Source organism: Oncorhynchus keta, chromosome 10 (genome assembly GCF_023373465.1).
Source record: "Oncorhynchus keta strain PuntledgeMale-10-30-2019 chromosome 10, Oket_V2, whole genome shotgun sequence".
NCBI lineage: Eukaryota > Metazoa > Chordata > Actinopteri > Salmoniformes > Salmonidae > Oncorhynchus > Oncorhynchus keta.
The window spans coordinates 49511640-49532914 of NC_068430.1; the positions used below are offsets into that span (position 1 = coordinate 49511640).

General features: G+C 44.6%; 1 protein-coding gene across 1 annotated transcript in view; it reads left to right on the plus strand.

Annotated features, from left to right (window-relative positions):
- The window catches only part of LOC118388908 (protein MTSS 2), a 104828-nt gene that overhangs the window by 67193 nt on the left and 16360 nt on the right, over window positions 1-21275 (plus strand). The window contains exons 7-10 of the mRNA XM_035778504.2: window positions 11221-11378; window positions 17118-17225; window positions 17453-17550; window positions 19255-19351. Of these exons, the coding sequence (XP_035634397.1) occupies window positions 11221-11378; window positions 17118-17225; window positions 17453-17550; window positions 19255-19351 (461 nt within the window). The remainder of the gene's footprint in view (window positions 1-11220; window positions 11379-17117; window positions 17226-17452; window positions 17551-19254; window positions 19352-21275) is intronic.

The window sequence follows — 21275 nt, forward strand, 5'->3', positions numbered from 1 at the left end:
GTCAATCACCACCTTCCGGAGACACCTGAAACCCCACCTCTTTAAGGAATACCTAGGATAGGATAAAGTAATCCTTCTCACCCCCCCTTAAAAGATTTAGATGCACTATTGTAAAGTGGCTGTTCCACTGGATGTCATAAGGTGAATGCACCAATTTGTAAGTCGCTCTGGATAAGAGCGTCTGCTAAATGACTTAAATGTAAAATGTAAGTTACTCAGCTGTCTCACAGGGTATATTGCTTTCCTGGTGCTCTTGAGGAAGACCATAGTCCACGGTGACAGCCGTGGCTACGGGCAGAAAACACTACTGATTTCCACCACTTTTCCCTTTTCATCCACCACTTTTCCACTGGATCGTAGAGGATGAATTATGATTTAAACATTTTGACATGACAGTTTTTTATTTTTCCCTGCATTCTGGTGTAGCCTCTCTCTCTCTTTTTTTGCACATTTGGGCAAGGGCCTGAAAGTGAGCTTGCAACAGTAACTCCAGAACGGGAAACAAAACCAGGACTTGGTCACCCACATCGAAAGTGCAGTTTCGGGCCTTTCCATCGTACAAAACTTTTTGTCTGCGCCTTCTCCAGATCCTCACTGGCAAGCTCAGGTGCGGTGCAATCTGTATCGAAAGCGCTAACGTGCTCCAACAGATTTGATTTTGTGTTTAAGGTGTCGCCCTTCACCAACCTCTCTCTCAGCAAGCTCAAAGGACCTCTGACGTGATGTCCAAGCAACACGAGCTCATTCGGACTAAAACCGAGAGATTCCTGAATCTCCTGTGCTGCAAACAGCACGAGGGACCCCTTCATCCCAGTCTTTCTCAAATTTATAGCCGTAAGCTCTCAACATGGACTTCAAAGTCTAATGAAATCTCTCAAGATCACCTTGACACTTTGGGTGGTCGTCACTAGAGGAGCAATGGGTTGCAGCCATCTGTTGTAGCACTTGCAGGAAGACTTTTGACATGAAATCTGAACCCTGGTTCGATTGCACTACCCATGGAAGGTTAAAACGTTGAACAGATTTTCACCAGGGTCTTAATGCTGGGAGACGTGATCTTCCTGAGTGGAATGGCCTCAGGGAAATGAGTTGCAGCACACATGGTGGTTTTGGGGAAATGACCAACACAGTCCACCAGAACCCTGCTGAAAGTTTTGTCAGAAGCAGGAATAGGCTACAAATATGTATCTGTCTGCCTATAGAAAGCTGATGGGATCCTCTTTTTAATAGAGGCCATCAACTGTTTTCTCACACAATTGCGCATGGCCTATAAAATTGTTGTGCAACATGAGCTCATGGGCTCTCATGAAGTGACGGATTTAATTTCCGATTGCATTAATGTCAGAGTGATTAGAGGGACAATAGATCGCTGAGTACCATGCCATTAGCGACTGGCAAGTTTGGTAGGCTACTCAGCGGTATCAGAGTGCAGTTTTGGAGAAGCTTAGTTACCGTGAATATGCGGTCACACTGATTTTTTATTGTTGAATTTTACCCCCTTTTCTCCCCAATTTCATGGTATCCAATTGTTAGTAGTTACTATCTTGTCTCATCGCTACAACTCCCATACGGGCTCGGGAGAGACGAAGGTCAAAAGCCATGCGTCCTCCGAAACGCAACCCAACCAAGCCGCACTGCTGCTTAACACAGCTCGCATCCAACCCGGAAGCCAGCCACACCAATGTGTCGGAGGAAACACCATGCACCTGGCGACCTGTTTAGCGGGCACTGCGCCCGGCCTGCCACAGGAGTCGCTAGTGCGCGATGATACAAGAACATCCCTTCCGGTCAAACCCTCCCTAACCCGGACGCCTCTAGGCCAATTGTCCGTTGCCCCACGGACCTCCCGGTCGCGGCCAGCTGCGACAGAGCCTGTGCGCGAACCCAGAGGCTCTGGGTCACGTGGAATTTGACAGCGGTCATGACTTGTTACCACTGGTGTGGCAGTAATATGGTCACCGTAACAGCACTAGTTGAGACTTTCCTGAGGTTCCCAGACTTCCCTATCCCACACTTCAAGCAAGTATAACATGCTGACTAGACCAGGCACACGCGTGCGCCATCGCACGCATTTTGATTTTGTTCATCCACACGACGTGATCAGGACACAGGTTGAAATATCAAAACGAACTCTGAACCAACTTTATTAATTTGGGGACAGGTTGAAACGCATGAAACATTCACAGCAATTTAGCTAGCTAGCTTGCTATTGCTAGCTAATTTGTCCTGGGATATAAACACGGCTGTTATTTTACCTGAAATGCACACGGTCTATTTATTTATTTTGCGACGCGAGCGGTGTGGTCAGCATGTAACACTAAGATCATATTTTAGAACCTAACTAGCCATGTTGGCAATAGAACAAGCTTTCAAATAAAGCCCACCTGACCCAGATTGCAATTTATAAAATGGGACGTTTTTGGATTGTGTAAACAGTAATTGTATAATGGCGGTGATGCAGTGTTATGTTCCAAACAAAAAACAACTACAAGTGTACTTGCTCTAGTTCCTTAACGACACAGCTAGGAGTGCTCAAAGTAGCACCTTATTGTTGAAGACTACTTTGAATTATAAAAGTACATTGAAATGACTTTAGGAACTGCGGACTTTGGAAAGGTGTGTGTGGCCACTTGGAGACACGAATTAGTCTTCACTCAAACCCTTGTCATTGTTTTGTATTATGTTGCACCTACCCAACATTTTCCAGGATTATTCTTATTACTGAATGTGTCCCAAGGTTTTTCAGATTTCGTTATCAACAAATACGGCGACAAGTACAGTAAATGTAAAATGCACAAACAATCTAAAGTGTAATGTCTGGATTTAGTCTTGAGTCAGGTGAAATGTTATGGGGAAATGATTAGACCAAAGTTGAGGACACGGTCTCTAAACTGTTCCCTTTCAATTGCTGCCATGCTTATGCATATGCATTTCATATTTCTTCTTTAAGAAACGTTTCAATTTAGCCCTATCCATATAGGCCAATTCCCACAAGTGTAAAGGGTTAAAGCATATAAGCATTTTTACATGCTTTTGTAACTATACTGAACAAAAATGCAACATGCAAAAATGTCTGATTCTACTGAGTTGCAGCTCATATAAGGAAATCAGTTGATTGAAATAAATTCATCAGGTCATAATCTACGGATTTCACATGACCAGGAATACAGATATGCATCTGTTGGTCACATATACAATACATGACCAAAAGTATGTGGACACTTGACCATCTCCAAAATCATGGGCATTAATATGGAGTTGGTCCCACCTTTGCTGCTATAACAGCCTCCACTCTTCTGGGAAGGATTTCCACTATATGTAGGAAAGTTGCTGCAGGGACTTGCTTCCATGCAGCCACGAGAGAATTGGTGATGCTGGGCAATGATGTTGGGTGTTTAGGCCTGGCTCGCTGTCGGCGTTCCATTTCATCCCAAAGGTGTTCGATGGGCTTGAGGTCAGGGCTCTGTGCAGGCCAGTCAAGTTCTTCCACACCAAACTCGACAAACCATTTCTGTATGGACCTCGCTTTATGCACGGGGGCATTGTCATGCTGAAAAGAGTAAGGGCCTTCCCCTTTTGCCACAACGTTGGAATCACAGAATTGTCTAGAATGTCATTGTATGCGGTTGTCTTAAGATTTCCCTTCACTGGAACTAAGGGGCCTAAATCATGAAAAACAGCCCCAGAACGTTATAGCTCCTCCACCAAACTTTACAGTTGGCACTATGCATTTCGGGCAGGTAGCTTTATCCTGGCATCCACCAAACCCAGATTTGTCCGTCAGACTGCCAGATGGTGAAGCGTGATTCATCACTCCAGAGAATGTGTTTCCACTGCTCCAGAGTCCAATGGCAGCGAGCTTTACACCACTCCAGTTGACGCTCGGCGTTGCACATGACAGTTATTGTGCTGACGTTGCTTGCCGACTCAGTTTGGAACTCGGTAGAGAGTGTTGCAACTGAGGACATACGCATTTTACACGCTACAGCACTTGGCGGTCCTGTTCTGTGGTGAGCTTGTGTGGTCTACCACTTCGCAGCTGAGCTGCTGTTGCGCCATGATGTTTACACTTCACAATAACAGTACTTAGTTGACTGGGCAGCAAGGCAGTGCCATGTTGAAAATATCTGAGCTCTTCAGTCAGGCCATTCTACTGTCAATGTTTGTCTATGGAGATTGCATGGCTGTGTGCTCGATTTTGTTCACCTGTCAGCAACGGGTGTGGCATCCACAAATTTGTATACAGTGTGAGATATATATATATATATATATATATATATATATATATATATATGTATATATATGTGTACCTTAAAAAGAAAATAGGGGTGTGGATCAGAAAACCAGTCAGTATCTGGTGTTACCATTTGCCTCATGATGATTTTGGCCTGTGGAATGTTGTCCCACTCAATGTCTGTGCGAAGTGGCTGGATATTGGCGGGAACAGGAACACGCCGATCCAAAGCATCCCATACATGCTCAATGGGTGACATGTCTGGTGAGTATGTAGGCAATGGAAGAACTGGGACATTTTCTTCTTTCAAGAATTGTGTACGACATGGGGCCGTGCATTATCATGCTGACACATGAGGTGATGCAATTGTGTTCGTTGTCCGTAGTTTATGCCTGCCCATACCATAACCCCACCGCCACTATGGGGCACTCTTAACAACATTGACATCAGTAAACCCACATGACGCCACACACGTAGTTTACTGACAAATTCTCTAAAACAACGTCTCTGGCGATGCGTGAGAGGGTGGAAGAATGACAGCATGGGGACAATCTTTTTACACGAGTAGAGGCACACTGCTGTGGTTTTACAGTACAGGTCCTGCCCTTGATGGTTGAACCTGTTTCGCCATTTTAAATCTGATAAACTACTCCTGGGCCATTCATGACAACTTCCCCATGTTGAGTGAGTCACAGCCATATAAACCTGGGTTGTGGTCAGTAGGCACGAAACAGAATAACAAGGTTTAAAACGGGGACATACCATGTGAAATTAAGCACACCAATCCGCTTTACAACCTGGCATACATAGGCTTTGCGAACGTTTCAAGTTTGGAGAAGCAGATGGTGCCCTGTGGCGGGAACTGGTTCTGGGGCAGGGATTCATGCGCAAGCGTTGCAAAATAAAATGTACACATGCATGTTATTCACTAATTTCACCCAAACTGCTCGTGAGCGTCTATGTAGCCAGGTGCTAAAATAGAACTTGGTTCTATTTTTGATGTGCTGCAAGTCCCGCCTCTTCCATATCCTCACTGGTTTTTAGGAGGATATACCCAAGTGGGTGATTTGAAAGATTAACTTAAGTCCACAGTCCAGTTGGTGGTGGTGGTAATGCACCTTTAAAGTTGGTTGCCAACCGTCATATAAAGTCAGACGCAGACGACTGAAGGAGGAGAGATTACTAGAAACTAACTGTTTTCCCTTTTACCTGTGAATTAATTGTCGGAATAGAGGACCTTGTGCATTTCAGGTAAAATAACGCGAGGGTCCGATTTGGTCAGCATTGTTAGACTTTCATGTGGCAATTCAGAGAAACGGATCATTATTGATGCGCATAGAATGGAGTTGTGAGTGGATTCGCGTGGGAGTTCTGCTGCAAATTTTCTTGATAATTGCCCATCTTGTGATCATAAACATTGACACTGTATATGGCAATAGTTTTATAATGTGAAGTGCACATTTGGATACATTTGGGGTGTTTGGCTTGGTTGTATGAGATCAAAGCTGTATTCATTAAATTCCTCAATGTCTAAGTTGAGTCCTCCTTAATTTACAGCATTTCCCTCAATCAGACAAAACATTTGCAAAAGTTCCCCAATTAGCTGGAGGGATGGAGGCAACTTCTTGTTGCGCGCAGTGCTCAAGTTCGGAACGGCTGTCAGTCAAAACCCATACAGCTCTGTGAAGAGAAGATGAGCTCTGCCGTTATTTATAGCATGTTATTGTACAGCCACTGTGTTCAAATCTGCTATTATCAAACAGTATACGGTACGAGTGTAAAGGGTTAATGGAAATGTATTTGTTTAATAGAAGTGTGTTTATGAAACATTTGTTCCAGTTAACTTTGCAGGATCATCACAAACATACTCTTGAAAGTCCCCATGTGAATACAATCACACTCCAGCTGTCAATATGGCACTCTACTATTTATTGAAAAAAGCCTATGTTTTCATTGGACATTATTCACTGAAACATCATGCAAGAGTAAATATTGTCAACTTTCATCACGGCTGAAGATCTGGATCGAAAATCTGAATACACACAAGTTTTCACAAAGACCAAGCATTTTGGGAACAACCGGGATATAGGTTTCTGATCAGGACGGTAATTATCCAAGGTACACTGCCTGAGCACCACTCTCCGGGACTTAAATACTCTCTTTTTTTTCATCTCTCCATTTCCACCATTTGCTCTCTGTCTCTCTTTTTCTCTCCCTGTTTAAAATCCCTCACATCCCCAACACAAGACCCAGCCATAAATAAACACGGGCAGCTGACTGTATCTCTTCTCTGGAGAGTGCAATCCATCCCCGCGCCTTAACCCTGATTTACCTTCATGGCTCTCAGATAACGTGTGTCCCCCAAATGACACCCTATTCCATTATGATTGTGTAGCAGCACATCATGGATTTACTTCCCGTACAGTTTTCTGTATAGGCTATACATTCTTCCAGTCAGCATGGCACAGCAAAAGGCTCTTCGCAATGGGATATCCCTGTTGACTACTGGCAAGAGAATGGTTTTCTAGTTGTTGTTTTTTTATCCTTCTGAATGACAAGAGAATGGGTGCAATCTCGTTCGTCAGCTGACAACAGTTAACATTTATCTTTGTGACTGATGTTTGGATTTAGGGCGTGCTGCATCTATGGCACCCTATTCCCTACTTGATGCACTACTTTTGACGAGAGTCCTATGGGCCCTGGTCAAAAACCGTGCACAATTATAATGGAGAAGTTTGCTCATCTTTGCCAAATTTAGGTTACTTCACCAAAATTCCAAGGTTCTCCAGAGTTCCATCTCCCAGAGGAGTTGATGTTGCGGTGTTTTTGGCTATGCATGGTATCTCAAGCCCTTCATACTTCTGCTCAGGATCATGTCCTCTAGAAAGACAGGGGTTATATGTGTGTGTGTGAAGGGAATAAATGTCAGCTGTCGAAGCCTGAAACAAGGTTCTAAAGACTGTTGACATCTAGTGGAAGACGTAGGAAGTGCAATCGGACCAAATTTCTCACTGTAGATTGTATTTTTTTTCTTGGGTTTTTGCTTGCCATATGAGTTCTGTTATACTCACAGACATCATTCAAACTGTTTTAGAAACTTGTGTTTTCCATCCAAATCTACTAATAATATGCATGTCTTCTGGGCTTAGTGGCAGGCAGTTTACTCTGGGCACCTTATTCATCCAAGCTACTCAATACTGCCCCCCAGCGATAAGAAGTTAAGAACAAGTTCTTATTTACAATGACTGCTTAGGAACAGTGGGTTAACTGCCTTGTTCAGGGGAAGAACGACAGATTTTTACCTTGTCCGCTCTGAGATTTGATCTTAGTAACCTTTCGGTTACTGGCCCAACGTTCTAACTACTAGGCTACTTAACGCATTTGAACTGATTCCAGAAGCCGACCCAAAAAGCTGGCTATATTATGTATAAGTATAAAATATATGGATGAGCAGTGAGTGTCTTAAGATTGTAAAGAATAGATAGTGAAGTATACATTATACATATGAGATGAGCAATGTGAGATACGTAAACATTAGTGGCCAATGATATCAAGTCTGTAGGTAGGCAGCCACCTCTGTGCTATTGCTGGTTGTTTAACAATCCGATGGCCTTGAGATTGAAAAACAGCTTCTACCTCTTTCCCAGCTTTGATGCACCTGTACAGACCTCACCATCTGGATGGAAGCGGGGTTAACAGTCAGTGACTCGGGGTGGTTATTGTCCTTGATCTTTTTTGACCTTCTGTAACATCGGGTGCTGTTGGTGTCCTGGGGGGCAGGTAGTTTTCCCCCAGTGATATGTTGTGCAGACCACACCACCCTCTGGAGAGCCCTGCGGTTGTGGGCGGTGCAGTTTCCACCTTCTCCACTGCTGTCCCCGTCGATGTGGATAGGGGGGTGCTCCCTTTGCTGTTTCCTGAAGTCCACGATCATCTCGTTTTGTTGACGTTGAGTTTTTTTCCTGACACCACACTCAGAGTGCCCTCACCTCCTCCCTGTAGGCCATCTCGTCGTTGTTGATAATCAAGCCTACCACTGTAGTGTCATCTGCAAACTTGATGATTGAGTTGGAGGCATGCATGGCCACGCAGTCATGGGTAAACAGGGAGTACAGAAGTGGGCTGAGAACGCACCCTCGTGGGGCCCCAATGTGAGGATCAGCGAAGTGGAGAAGTTTCATACCTTCACAACCTGGGGGCGGCCCGTCAGGAAGTCCAGGACCCAAGACCCAATGCAAAGGAATTCTTATGTAGGTATTCCTCTTGTCCAGGTGGGATAGGGCAGTGTGATGGCGATTGCATCGTCTGTGGACCTATTGGGGTGGTATATGCAAATTGCAGTGGCTCTAGGGTGACCGGTAAGGTGGAGGTGATATGATCCTTGACTATTCTCTCAAAGCACTTAATGATGACAGAAGTGAGTGCTTCGGGGCGATATTCGTTCAGTTACCTTTGCCTCCTTGGGTACAGGAACAATGGTGGCCATCTTGAAGCATGTGGGGACAGCAGTCTGCCTCTCCTGCGGTGACGTTGTTTTGGGGCAGCATCTCAACTGTTTGAATGCATTGGGTGGTTTGAACAAAGGATCCGCTTTTGAGAAAGTCGTATTCCTGGTCGTAGTGCTGGTTGTGCTGGTAAGTTGACGTCTCTCTGATATTGAATAGTTCTTCCCGGCTGTATGTAATAACACAAGGTTTTCTGGGCAAACAATGTAATAAATTATTATTAGTAGTGAGGCGACCCCCTTGGTCAACGTTTTCTTGCTAAGTGAATAGGGCTGTGACGGTCATGGAATTTTGGATGATGGCCAGCCCAAATGACGGCGGTCTCTATAATAAGTTGCTGCCGTAGAAATAGATTGAATAGAAGGTGCATCCCCATTCAAATCAATGGTGGCATAATGGTTGAACTGGTGGCCATTGTGAGTGTAACCACAGGAACAAAGCAGAAGGTAAAAGCAGGAAGTGTACCCATCAATATGTGCTGTGATTTGATGATTCACCTCAACTGACTTTACAAAAAATGCTTTCCATCGCGTGAGCCACATCGGTTAACATAATTTGAATGAACATTCTACATTATCATGGAAATGATTGCATCACAATACCAGGAATCCATTGCAAGTGTACCCATGAATGAGTTTACCAGTCAAATTGCCAAGGTACCAAACCTGATCTATTCATTCTATTTCTGTGTGTGCTGCTGCATTGTGGGGGGTGAATGCAACAAGTGTAGACCTTAACCTTTCTGGCGCAGGCGTTCTGCTAGCGACCCACCTCGACAACAACCGGTGAAATTGCGGATCCCGAAATTCAAAATACATACATAGAAATATTTAACCTTCATGGAAATAAGTGTCATACATCAAAATAAAGCTTAACTTCTTGTTAATCTAGCCGCTGTGTCAGCTTTCAAAAAGGCTTTACGGCGAAAGCACACCATTGCGATTATCTGAGGACAGCGCCCCGCCTACAAAAGCATGAAAAAACATTTTTCAACCAGGCAGGTGCGCCACGAAATTCAGAAATAGCGATATAATAAATGCCTTACCTTTTGAAGATCATCTTCTGTTGGCACTCCAAAAGGTCCCAGCTACATCATAAATTGTAATTTTTATGTCCTTCTTTATATCCCCAAAAACTCTGTTTAGAATCAAACCTCAGGTACCCTAATGCGTAAATTTTGTTTATTTAAGATGGAGAATCTTTATTGTCTTTACCGGAGATGAACAACAAAGAATGTGCTCTCATCCACGCACATGAAAACACTACAGCCAAAATGGGAGCCACTTAGAAAAAAGCAGCAGCGTACAAAACAAATGGGAGGGGGTCGTCAATGTAATAGTCCGGTGGTCATTTCATTGATTGTTCAGCAGTCTTATGGCTTGGGGGTAGAAGTTGTTAAGGAGACTTTGGTCTTAGACTTGATGCTCTGGTGCCGTGACTGGAGTCTCTGACAATTGTATGGGCTTTCCTCTGACACCGCCTTTTATATAGGTCCTGGATTGGAAGCTTGGCCCCAGTGATGTACTGGGCCGTACGCACTTACCCTCTGTTGCGCCAAGGTTGCATCACCGCCGGTATTGCAACTGCTGTCAGAATACTCTCGATGGTACGAATAATATAGATGAGAGCTCTCTTGGTAGATAGTGTGGTCTATAGCTTATCATAAGGTACTCTAGTAGTGGATTCAGTTAGCATATTGTGTGTTATACTGTGTAGATGTGTTATGTAATTTGTAAGTGTATGTATGTGTGTTTGTTAAGCATTACAGGTGTGTGTTTGAGGTATTACGGTGTGCGTGTGCGTGTCAGCCAGCTGTATGTGGAACCTCTTTCCATGGCAGCTGAACTGAGATGAGTAGGCAGGCACACACCCCCTGTTGTCTCTTTTTAAAGACCCCTGCATACCACACACAGCATTCTTCAACACGCACACAGCCTTCATGCTGCACGCTGTTGGCCTTCACTCTGGCCCAGTGAACCCAAATACCAGTGTCCACCACCTCTTGACAGGCTTGCAGCATGCGTCTCCCCAGAGAGCACGCTGACATAACAGCTGAGGAGGAGAGGAGGCTGTAACGACGCTGATGTGGTAACCTCTTTATTTAGACGCTCTACACCTGCTGGGAAATATCAATGTTATACTTCCATCTAGTGGTTAAAGTATGTTATGGCAGCCACTCTACTATATGGCCAGCTTCTTTATACAGTTCCTCAATTGTGGTCTGAATTTTACTTTAAAGGCTTGGGGGAAAATAACTGCAATTAGAAAGGGAAGGAAAGTTGGTCTTAAAATATTTGTATATTATTCAATAAGTTGTGAGGACAGATTGGCCCCCCTCCCAACAAATGTGTTTCGGGCATGGGGCATTGTTTTCTATCCTGGGTTTGTTGACTTGCTATAGCAGCCCACTGGCTTTGTGTGCCTGTCTTGTAGCCTTCTGCTTTGTCTGACATCTTTGGTTCCCCTCCTATGCTTCCCCAGGGAAGGATGAAGTGCGCGGGCAGTTGGACAGCGCCCTGCAGGATGTGAACGTACGCTATGCTGTGCTGGAGGAGACTGAGAAGAGGGCCGCATGCCGTGCGCTCATCGAGGAGAGGGGCCGCTACTGCTCCTTTGTCAGCATGCTCAAACCCGTGCTGGTGAGTAGCATCACACTGTTCTTCTCCCTAAATTCCCTTTCCCCTCTGTTTCGCTCACTCAATTGTGTTCGGACCGCTCCCTCTGCACACGCGTGCTGAGTGCGCACACAAGCTCCCGTTAGGCCTACAGAAATAAATGCCTATTAAAAACGTTTTGATGGGATAGACCAGCTAAATTCCTTGCCAAAAGACGACAGTTTTATCACAATTCAAAGTTGACTGGTTGACTGAAGTAGGGAAATCCAACAACGAGCTGCAGTTTTGGAATAATTGTGCCATCTATATTCTGCTTAGGCTTCTTTGCGGTTGTCACTAGTTACCACCGCCATAAAGTCAAAATTGATTTTTTTTAAGGTTAGGCGTGTGGTTAAGGGTTAGTTTCAAAATTTCATTTTTTAGAAACATTTTAGAAATAGGCAGGGTTTATGACTGTGGCTGTGGTAACTTGTGATGACCCTACTTTGTGAACGGCTAGCGCCATTTAGAATTGGTTAGCCTAGGACAGGTTCTCCCAACAGGTCAATCGCGACCTACCAGTAGCTCGCAGCCCACCTATGAGTAGCTCGCCAAACAATTCTGAAAGTACAAGCAATTTTCACGTTTTCCACCACAAAACCTGTCATGGATAAATCTCATAAGTATCAGACACCACAAGATCCCAGGTATTATCTAATCAATGCAACATTGACATTATCACAACCCTGTTAAGTTTGGCTTTTTAAGCCAATGGTGGCTAACACTATCTGCCAATTATCTGCAATATTGCTCCTGTCTGTGTGGTGTGCACGCTTTTCCATTACTCTGTGTGTAGCCAGTTGATTTGATAAGTGTTTTGGCTTGACAGAGATACTTTCCCCAAAACCTAATTTAAATGTTAAAGGCAAAGATGGCTTACCTGGCAGAAGTATATCATTCATAACTAATTGGCAAACTTTGCCATGAAATGAGCAGCAGCAGTACAAAACCATCACTAGACCGGCCCAGTTACTCACTAGATGCATATTTAAATCTGCAATATGTAACTTTTTGGGCAACCCCACAACATTCACATACGTTATTAAAGATCTCTCATTCTCATTGAAAGCAAGTCTAAGAAGCAGTAGATCTGTTATGTGAACTCTATTTCTATGCTTCCAATTTTTAAGTTTAGACTCAGCAAAAAAAGAAACCCTCTTTCAGGACCCTGTCTTTCGATGATACTTTGTAAAAATACAACTTCACAGTTCTTCACTGTAAAGGGTTTTGACATAGTTAAACCACTTGTAGACCACTTGTAACAACACCTGCACAGGATCGGGACATCTGAACATCACACCTGCGGGACAGGTACAGGATGGCAACAACAACTGCCCGAGTTACACAAGGAATGCACAATCCCTCCATCAGTGCTCAGACTGTCTGCAATAGGCTGAGAAAGACTGGACTGAGGGCTTGTAGGCCTGTTGTAAAGCAGGTCCTCACCAGACATCACCGTCAACATCGTCGCCTATGGGCACAAACCCACCGTCACTGGACCAGACAGGACTGGCAAAAAGTGCTGAGTTGCGGTTTTGTCTCACCAGGGGTGATGGTTGGATTCATGTTTATCGTTGAAGGAATGAACATTACACCGAGGCCTGTACTCTGGAGCTTGATTGATTTGGAGGTGGAAGGTCCGTGATGGTCTGGGGTGGTGTGTCACAGCATCATCAGACGGAGCTTTTTGTCATTGCAGGCAATTGCAACGCTGTACATTACAGGGAAGACATCCTCCTCCCTCATGTGGTACCCTTCCTGCAGGCTCATCCTGACATGACCCTCCAGCATGACAATGCCACCAGCCATACTGCTCGTTCTGTGCGTGATTTCCTGCAAGACAGGAATGCCAGTGTTCTGCCATGGCCAGAGAAGAGCTCGGATCTCAATCCCATTGAGCACGTCTGGGACCTGTTGGATCGGAGGGTGAGGGCTAGGACTTATTCCCCCCAGAAATGTCCAGGAACTTGCAGGTGCCTTGGTGGAAGAGTGGGGTAACATCTCATAGCAAGATCTGGCAAATCTGGTGCAGTCCATGAGAAGGCGGCGCACTGAAGTACTTAATGCATCTGGTGGCCACACCAGATACTGACTGTTACTCTTGATTTTGACCCCCCTTTGTTCAGGGACACATGTGACAAACAGAAATGTAATAATGTCTGTGGAACTTGTTCAGTTTGTCTGTTGCTGCACCTTATGTTCATACAAATAGTTATACATGTTAAGTTTGCTGAAAATAAACGCAGTTGACAGTGGACTTACATTTTTTTGCTGAGTTAATAACTTTCAGTTTTGTACACCGGCTTCAAACAGATAAATACTATGTTTTATTATGGAAAATATATTTCAGTGGTTTAAATTGGACAATGATTCTCTACACTATACTTGTTTTGTCACACAAACTGAAAATAGGCGGACTATTAAAATTTTAGCAACCAGGAAATGGCGGACCGATTTCTGCATGGGCCGTCTTTAAATTGCCATATGCACAATTAAAGGAGAATTACACAAAAAATCTTGATGATATTTTTCCTCTAGACCTAAAAAAAGATTGTCTTCAGATGCATTGACATGGACTGAAAACATCTGTTTTCGTTGTTACTCTATGAACTATAATTTTATATTATGAATTATAATTTTGAGTGGAAAAACAACCATTTGAAAACCAGGAAAAGATTTAAATGGAGAAACCATACACTACTGTTCAAAAATGTGGCGTCACTTAGAATGTTCCTTGTTTTTGAAAGAAAAGCATGTTTTTTGTCCATTAAAATAACATCAAATTGATCAGAAATACAGTGTAGACATGGTTAATGTTGTTAATGACTATTGTAGCTGGAAATGGCTGATTTAAAAAAAAAAAATATCTACAGAGGGTCATTATCAGCAACCATCACTCCTGTGTTCCAATGGCACGTTGTGATAGCTAATCCAAGTTTATCATTTTAAAGGGCTAATTGGTCATTAGAAAACCCTTTCGCAATTATGTTAGCTCAGCTGAAAACTTATGTTTTAAAGAAGCAATAAAACTGGCCTTAGACTAGTTGAGTATCTGGAGCATCAGAATTTGAGGGTTCGATTAAAGGCTCAAAATGGCCAGAAGCAAAGACTTTCCTCTGAAACTCGTCAGTCTATTGTTGGTCTGAGAAATGAAGGCTATTCCATGCAAAAAATTGCCAAGAAACTGAAGATCTCGTACAGCGCTGTGTTCCTTCACAGAAGAGGGCAAACTGGCTCTAACCAGAATAGAGTGGGAGGCCCCGGTGCACAACTGGGCAAGAGTACAAGTACATTTGACTGTCTAGTTTGAGAAACCGTTAGCTCACAAGTCCTAAACTAGCAGCTTCATTAAATAGTACCCGCAAAACACCAGTCTCATTTACATTTACATTTAAGTCATTTAGCAGACGCTCTTATCCAGAGCGACTTACAAATTGGTGCATTCACCTTATGACATCCAGTGGAACAGCCACTTTACAATAGTGCATCTAAATCTTTTAAGGGGGGGGGGGGTGAGAAGGATTACTTTATCCTATCCTAGGTATTCCTTAAAGAGGTGGGGTTTCAGGTGTCTCCGGAAGGTGGTGATTGACTCCGCTGTCCTGGCGTCGTGAGGGAGTGTGTTCCACCATTGGGGAGCCAGAGCAGCGAACAGTTTTGACTGTGCTGAGCGGGAACTGTACTTCCTCAGTGGTAGGGAGGCGAGCAGGCCGGAGGTGGATGAACGCAGTGCCCTTGTTTGGGTGTAGGGCCTGATCAGAGCCTGGAGGTACTGAGGTGCCGTTCCCCTCACAGCTCCGTAGGCAAGCACCATGGTCTTGTAGCGGATGCGAGCTTCAACTGGAAGCCAGTGGAGAGAGCGGAGGAGCGGGGTGAAGTGAGAGAAATTGGGAAGGTTGAACACCAGACGGGCTGCGGCGTTCTGGATGAGTTGTAGGGGTTTAATGGCACAGGCAGGGAGCCCAGCCAACAGCGAGTTGCAGTAATCCAGACGGGAGATGACAAGTGCCTGGATTAGGACCTGCGCCGCTTCCTGTGTGAGGCAGGGTCGTACTCTGCGGATGTTGTAGAGCATGAACCTACAGGAACGGGCCACCGCCTTGATGTTAGTTGAGAACGACAGGGTGTTGTCCAGGATCACGCCAAGGTTCTTAGCGCTCTGGGAGGAGGACACAATGGAGTTGTCAACCGTCATGGCGAGATCATGGAACGGGCAGTCCTTCCCCGGGAGGAAGAGCAGCTCCGTCTTGCCGAGGTTCAGCTTGAGGTGGTGATCCGTCATCCACACTGATATGTCTGCCAGACATGCAGAGATGCGATTCACCACCTGGTCATCAGAAGGAGGAAAGGAGAAGATTAATTGTGTGTCGTCTGCATAGCAATGATAGGAGAGACCATGTGAGGTTATGACAGAGCCAAGTGACTTGGTGTATAGCGAGAATAGGAGAGGGCCTAGAACAGAGCCCTGGGGGACACCAGTGGTGAGAGCGCGTGGTGAGGAGACAGATTCTCGCCACGCCACCTGGTAGGAGCGACATGTCTCGACATCAACAGTGAAGAGGTGACTCCGGGATGCTGGCCTTCTAGGCAGAGTTCCTATATCCACAGTAAAATGAGTCCTATATTGACATAACCTGAATGGCCGCTCAGCAAGGAGGAAGTCACTGCTCCAAAACCGTCATAACAAATCCAGACTATGGTTTGCAACTGCACATTGGGACAAAGATCATACTTTTTGGAGAAATGTCTTCTGGTTTGATGAAACAAAAAAATGAACTGTTTGGCGATAATGACCATCGTTATGTTTGGAGGAGGGGATTGCAAGCCGAAGAACACCATCCCAACCGTGAAGCACATGGTTGGAAGCATCATGTTGCAGGAGGGATGCATTTCACAAAATAGATGGCGTCATGAGGAAGGGAAATTATGTGGATATATTGACGCAACATCTCAAGACATCAGTCAGGGAGTTAAAGCTTGGTCGCATATGGGTCTTCCAAATGGACAATGACACCAAGCATACTTCCAAAGTTGTGGCAAAATGGCTAAAGGACAACAAAGTCAAGGTATTGGAGTGGCCATCACAAAGCCCTGACCTCAAACCTATAGAAAATTTGTGGGCAGATCTATTAAAGCGTGTGCGAGCAAGGAGGCCTACAAACCTGACTGTTACACCAGCTCTGTCAGGAAGAATGGGCCAAAATTCACCCAACTTATTGTGGGAAGCTTGTGGAAGGCTACCTGAAACATTTGACCCAAGTTAAACAATTTAAAAGCAATGTTACCAAATACTAATTGACTGTATGTATATTTATGACCCTCTGCGATTGTGAAAGAAATATAAGCTGAAATAAATCATTCTCTGTACTATTATTCTGACATTTCTCATTCTTAAAATACAGTGGTGATCCTAACTGACCTAAGACAGGGAATGTTTACTAGGATTAAATGTCAGGAATTGTGAAAAACTGAGTTTAAATGTGTTTGGCTGGTGTATGTAAACTTACGACTTCAACTGTAAATGCCCATGATTTTGGAATGAGATGTTCGATGAGCAGTTGTCCACATACTTTTGGTCATCAATTGTATTTCCATATGGTTAGGGGTGATTTCTACCTCTTAGTTGTGTGTCTCTCAACTGATTTGAGATCTGTGAATAGGGATGACTGCTTTTTGTTTATTGGTTGTGTGTCTGATCTGGGTTCTGTGGTTGTTTGTGTGCAGGATCATGAGATCAGCATGCTCGGAGAGGTGACCCACCTGCAGACCATCCTGGAAGACCTGAGCACCCTGACGGCCGAGCCCAGCAAACTACCCCCGGCCAGTGAACAGGTTCGATGGATGGTTCTTACACACAGCCAAACACTTGACACAGACATCTATATTTTCACCAAAAAAGACGTGGACACACACACTTGTTCATGCCGCACACACACTGACATCAATATACCTTCACAAATGCACTTAATCACGTACTTGCACGCAGTGTTAGAAACTCCCACTTATCCATATTCTCATTCTCCCACATTGAAACTCTTTTTCTCCCTACTTCTGAACAGGTGATCCTGGATCTGAAGGGATCAGACTACAGCTACAGTTACCAGACGCCCCCTGCCTCCCCCAGCAACACACTGTCCCGCACGAGCAGCATCAGCGGGTAGCTAAACCCACACACATGCATGCATAAACATGCGCACACTCACACACCCTCTACACAATGTACTCAGGTAGACATATTGGCACACACACACACTGCTTCACACCAAATGTGCTGCCTTTGACACTGCATTGGGGCCATCTTGACATTTTAGAGAGCTCACCAAATAGGCAAAGTGGGAGGAGGGGAAGAAGGGTGAAGTGTGCAGGAAGCAAAACTGTATCAAATGGATAGTAGCAGCAGCTAAGTGAAGTTCGGTGTGTCTGTGCTTTCGCACAGACTGGAGCCAGCTTAGGAAGTGTGCTCTTGTAACGGGGTTCAATGGGGTGCCATTTGGGATGCAGCCTTGGAGAGGGATGGAGGAAGGGGTGATGAAGAGCGCAGACGACTGAGTAAAGTAAAATGTTGACACTGGAAGTTGAGCCAAGGGAACTGAAGAAAAACATGCGTGGTGTCTTGTCTCTTTTACCATCCTGGCACACACACACACACAGAGCATGTACAGGCATGCACAGAACACGTGCACTCTCGCAAAGGCACACATGCACACACGTTCTTAGCTGCATCTCACTGTATGTGCGACGGGAATAAGCGTCAGTATCCCATTGCCTATGTGTGTTTGTTGTGTGTGTGTTGAGTCTACTGGTTGTCCAGGCCACAGCCAAAACGGATCAAATCCCCAAGTGCACCATAGCCGAACCCCCCTCTAAAAGCACACAACTGTCTATCGGTGTATTTGAATGTGTTGATATGTGCTCTATTGTAATTGATGTAGCTTATGACATTCATTACATTATTTGCTGGGCCGAAGGTGACATGACTTCTATAATGTACACCAAACAACGGTTTAAACATTTGCCACCGAGCAACAGTAGCGAGCGTGCCGTATGGTATAGTCATATAGAACGGTCATTTCCAGTACAGTGTGTTCTCTGGACCAAACTCAGTTTCCACTTAAGCACCTACTACTGCCGGTCAAAACCTGTGGTGTTGATGGAGCAGAGCATTTATGCATTCAGACCATGAAAGAGGACAGGCTTTCTATTTTAACGATTAGCATGGACACCAACATCCATGAGTGCATTCACACATTTAGTGTCCCAGGTGGCACCCTATTTCCTACATAGTGCACTACTTTTGACCAGTGGGCAAAAGTAGTACACTATATAGGGCAGGTCCCTCAACCTGTTCATGGAAAGCTACTGTCCTTTCAGATTTCGATCCAACCTCAAATGTAACTAACCTGATTCAGCTAATCAATTAGCTAATTATTAGAATTGGGTGTGCTAGAGGGATGGAACCGAAACCTACAGGACGGTAGCTCTCCAGCAACAGGGTTGGAGAGCCCTGATATAGTGAATAGGGTGCCATTTGGGATGTAGCCTTACTATAGTACCCGTTCAAGATAGTTTGTGGCTTGGGGCACACCCCCAGTTGAGTTGGCTAAGTGACTTATGTCTGCTGTGATTTTCTTTGTGGATTTTGTGTTCTATGTTATGTCTGAGCTTGAATAGGGCAGGACATAGTGCACCAAAACAGATTCAAATGATCAGACGTTTGCCTCACCCACTGTCGTTTGGCTCAGTTTCAGAAGAAATGGCGCAGGTTTTTCATGTCTGCTTGTCTCTTTTTCATTAATTTGCGCTCTCCCACACACACACTTTTCCCCCGCTCGCTCTCTCTTGCTCTCTCTTGCTCTCTCAGTAACTACAACTCTGTGAGGCACGTCCCCTCTCTGGACTCCATCACCTCCTCTTTGGATGGCATTCACCTCCGCCCACCCTCCATGGAATCAGCACAGGTAATCCACACAGCTGTCTACACTTTCACAGCTCCCTTCTGAAGTGCTCCATGTCATCTCAATGCAGAAGCGTGACAGACCCAATATTACTTTGGCTGCTGAATTTTTCCAAATGCATCGATCATCGGCCCATTGCTGCACTTTTGCCCAGGGGGCTCAATTGGAAGTAATTTGAAATATTATGGCAGAGAGTGATGCGGGCGCTGGAAGATGTGAGCATGTGCGTCTGGGCAGGTGTGATGTAGTTGATGTTTGTGTGATGTTGTCTTCTGTGTTTAAAAATAAAATGTTAAAATGTTCGGTCCACGGCATCATAGGTTCAGTCTGTTGCCCTTTCCTAACTTGACTACTGTTGAATATAAACTTTAAACTTATTTGAAAACCCCAGTGAACCATTTAAAAGAAAGACCTTGCTCTGTCTGGCCCCCTTCCTAAGTTACTCATGTTAGACAGTACTCTCTACACTCCCGTTTCTTCAAACACAAATCATTCTCTCTATCCCTTCCCGTCCCCCTTCCGTGGGTAGTGCTGCTCACCCAGTCCGTTGGCCTGCTTTGAGGGCTGGGGGCACCGCACGCTCTCAGCGAGGGCAGCTTGCTCACCTCCTCCTTCCACTCTGGTGCCCACTGCACCCATGCCCGTTCTGCCAGCCGCGGACACCGCCGTGGGAGAACTCAAGCCTTAATGACCCCCTGTAATACCCCCCCCTGGCGTCCACTCTGGCCCCCACATAAGTGTGTAGTCTTTACCTTGTGTGTTTGTGTTTTGTCGTTTGGTGCATATATGTGTATGTTTTAACACTAGAAAGACCTGACCTCGTTGAACCCCTTCGTGCCACTGACACTTCTTTTGGACGTCAATGTTCTAAGTTGTTCCAATAGAATATATTAAATCAATTCTAATTTTTCAGGTCTTATGTGACATTAGAATACACATTTTTGGGGATAACATTTTCATTCATTTATGTTACTGTAGGCTATATTTAAAAATGGAAAACCACTAAAGACACAGAATTTCAAGTGTAAAATAAATGTTTGTGGTGCATAATGAAACAAAAAGCATGTACGTTGGAACACAGTAACCACTTTTTTTTATAACAACAAAACAAATTTAAATACCCAAACCACCAAGACGTGCAGTCAAATTAAGAAAATATTAGTAGGGTTAACATCAGTATAAGCGCCAAGTGTGTTGTGAATAGTGGGAATCGGCACAAAAGCAATAGTGGCATTATAATTGTCGATGACAGCAGTCAATTGTCAGTTATTGGATACATTATTTGTCGTCTTGCTCGTGCTTACAGTATGTTGTCCGTCTTCACGCAATGTCATCAGTTGAATCTCATTTAGTTGTTATTCCTTGTCCTAACAGTTGACACACATTTTTGTCAATTTCAGTTGCTTGCAACACTTCCCACAAACAAGTTGCTTGCAGCTGAAACGGGTATTGGGGGTTCTTTCTGCTGCCTTGGACGTCATATCTCTAACGTACGTAGCCTGTGTGCCAGACTCGCGATGAAATCTTCTCTCCTGCTCATTGTTTTGTTCATGCACTGCTTGAACAACATGCGTGCGTTGATAGCAGCCAAGTTAAACATGTTGTAGACCCCTGCAACAGGCCAGCAGGGAGTTCCTCCTTTCACCGAGTACAGCTGTTCCATCTGAGGTTAAACATCCACACCGACCTATAGAGTAGAAAAGGTTTATTTTCCCAATGGTGACATTTCTCTCCTTGCCGACGTAAGGTTCCACAAGCATCATGCCCGATATGAATACTTTCCCAAATATGAAAAGCTGTTCAGCATTTACTTGGTGTCAACATCAGCGGCTAACCAAAATTTGGACTGATATAGGGTACTGTTTTGAGATTAGAATTAGAATCGATTAATACAATAGAATAGCCATGCATTATTCGCTTCCCCTCG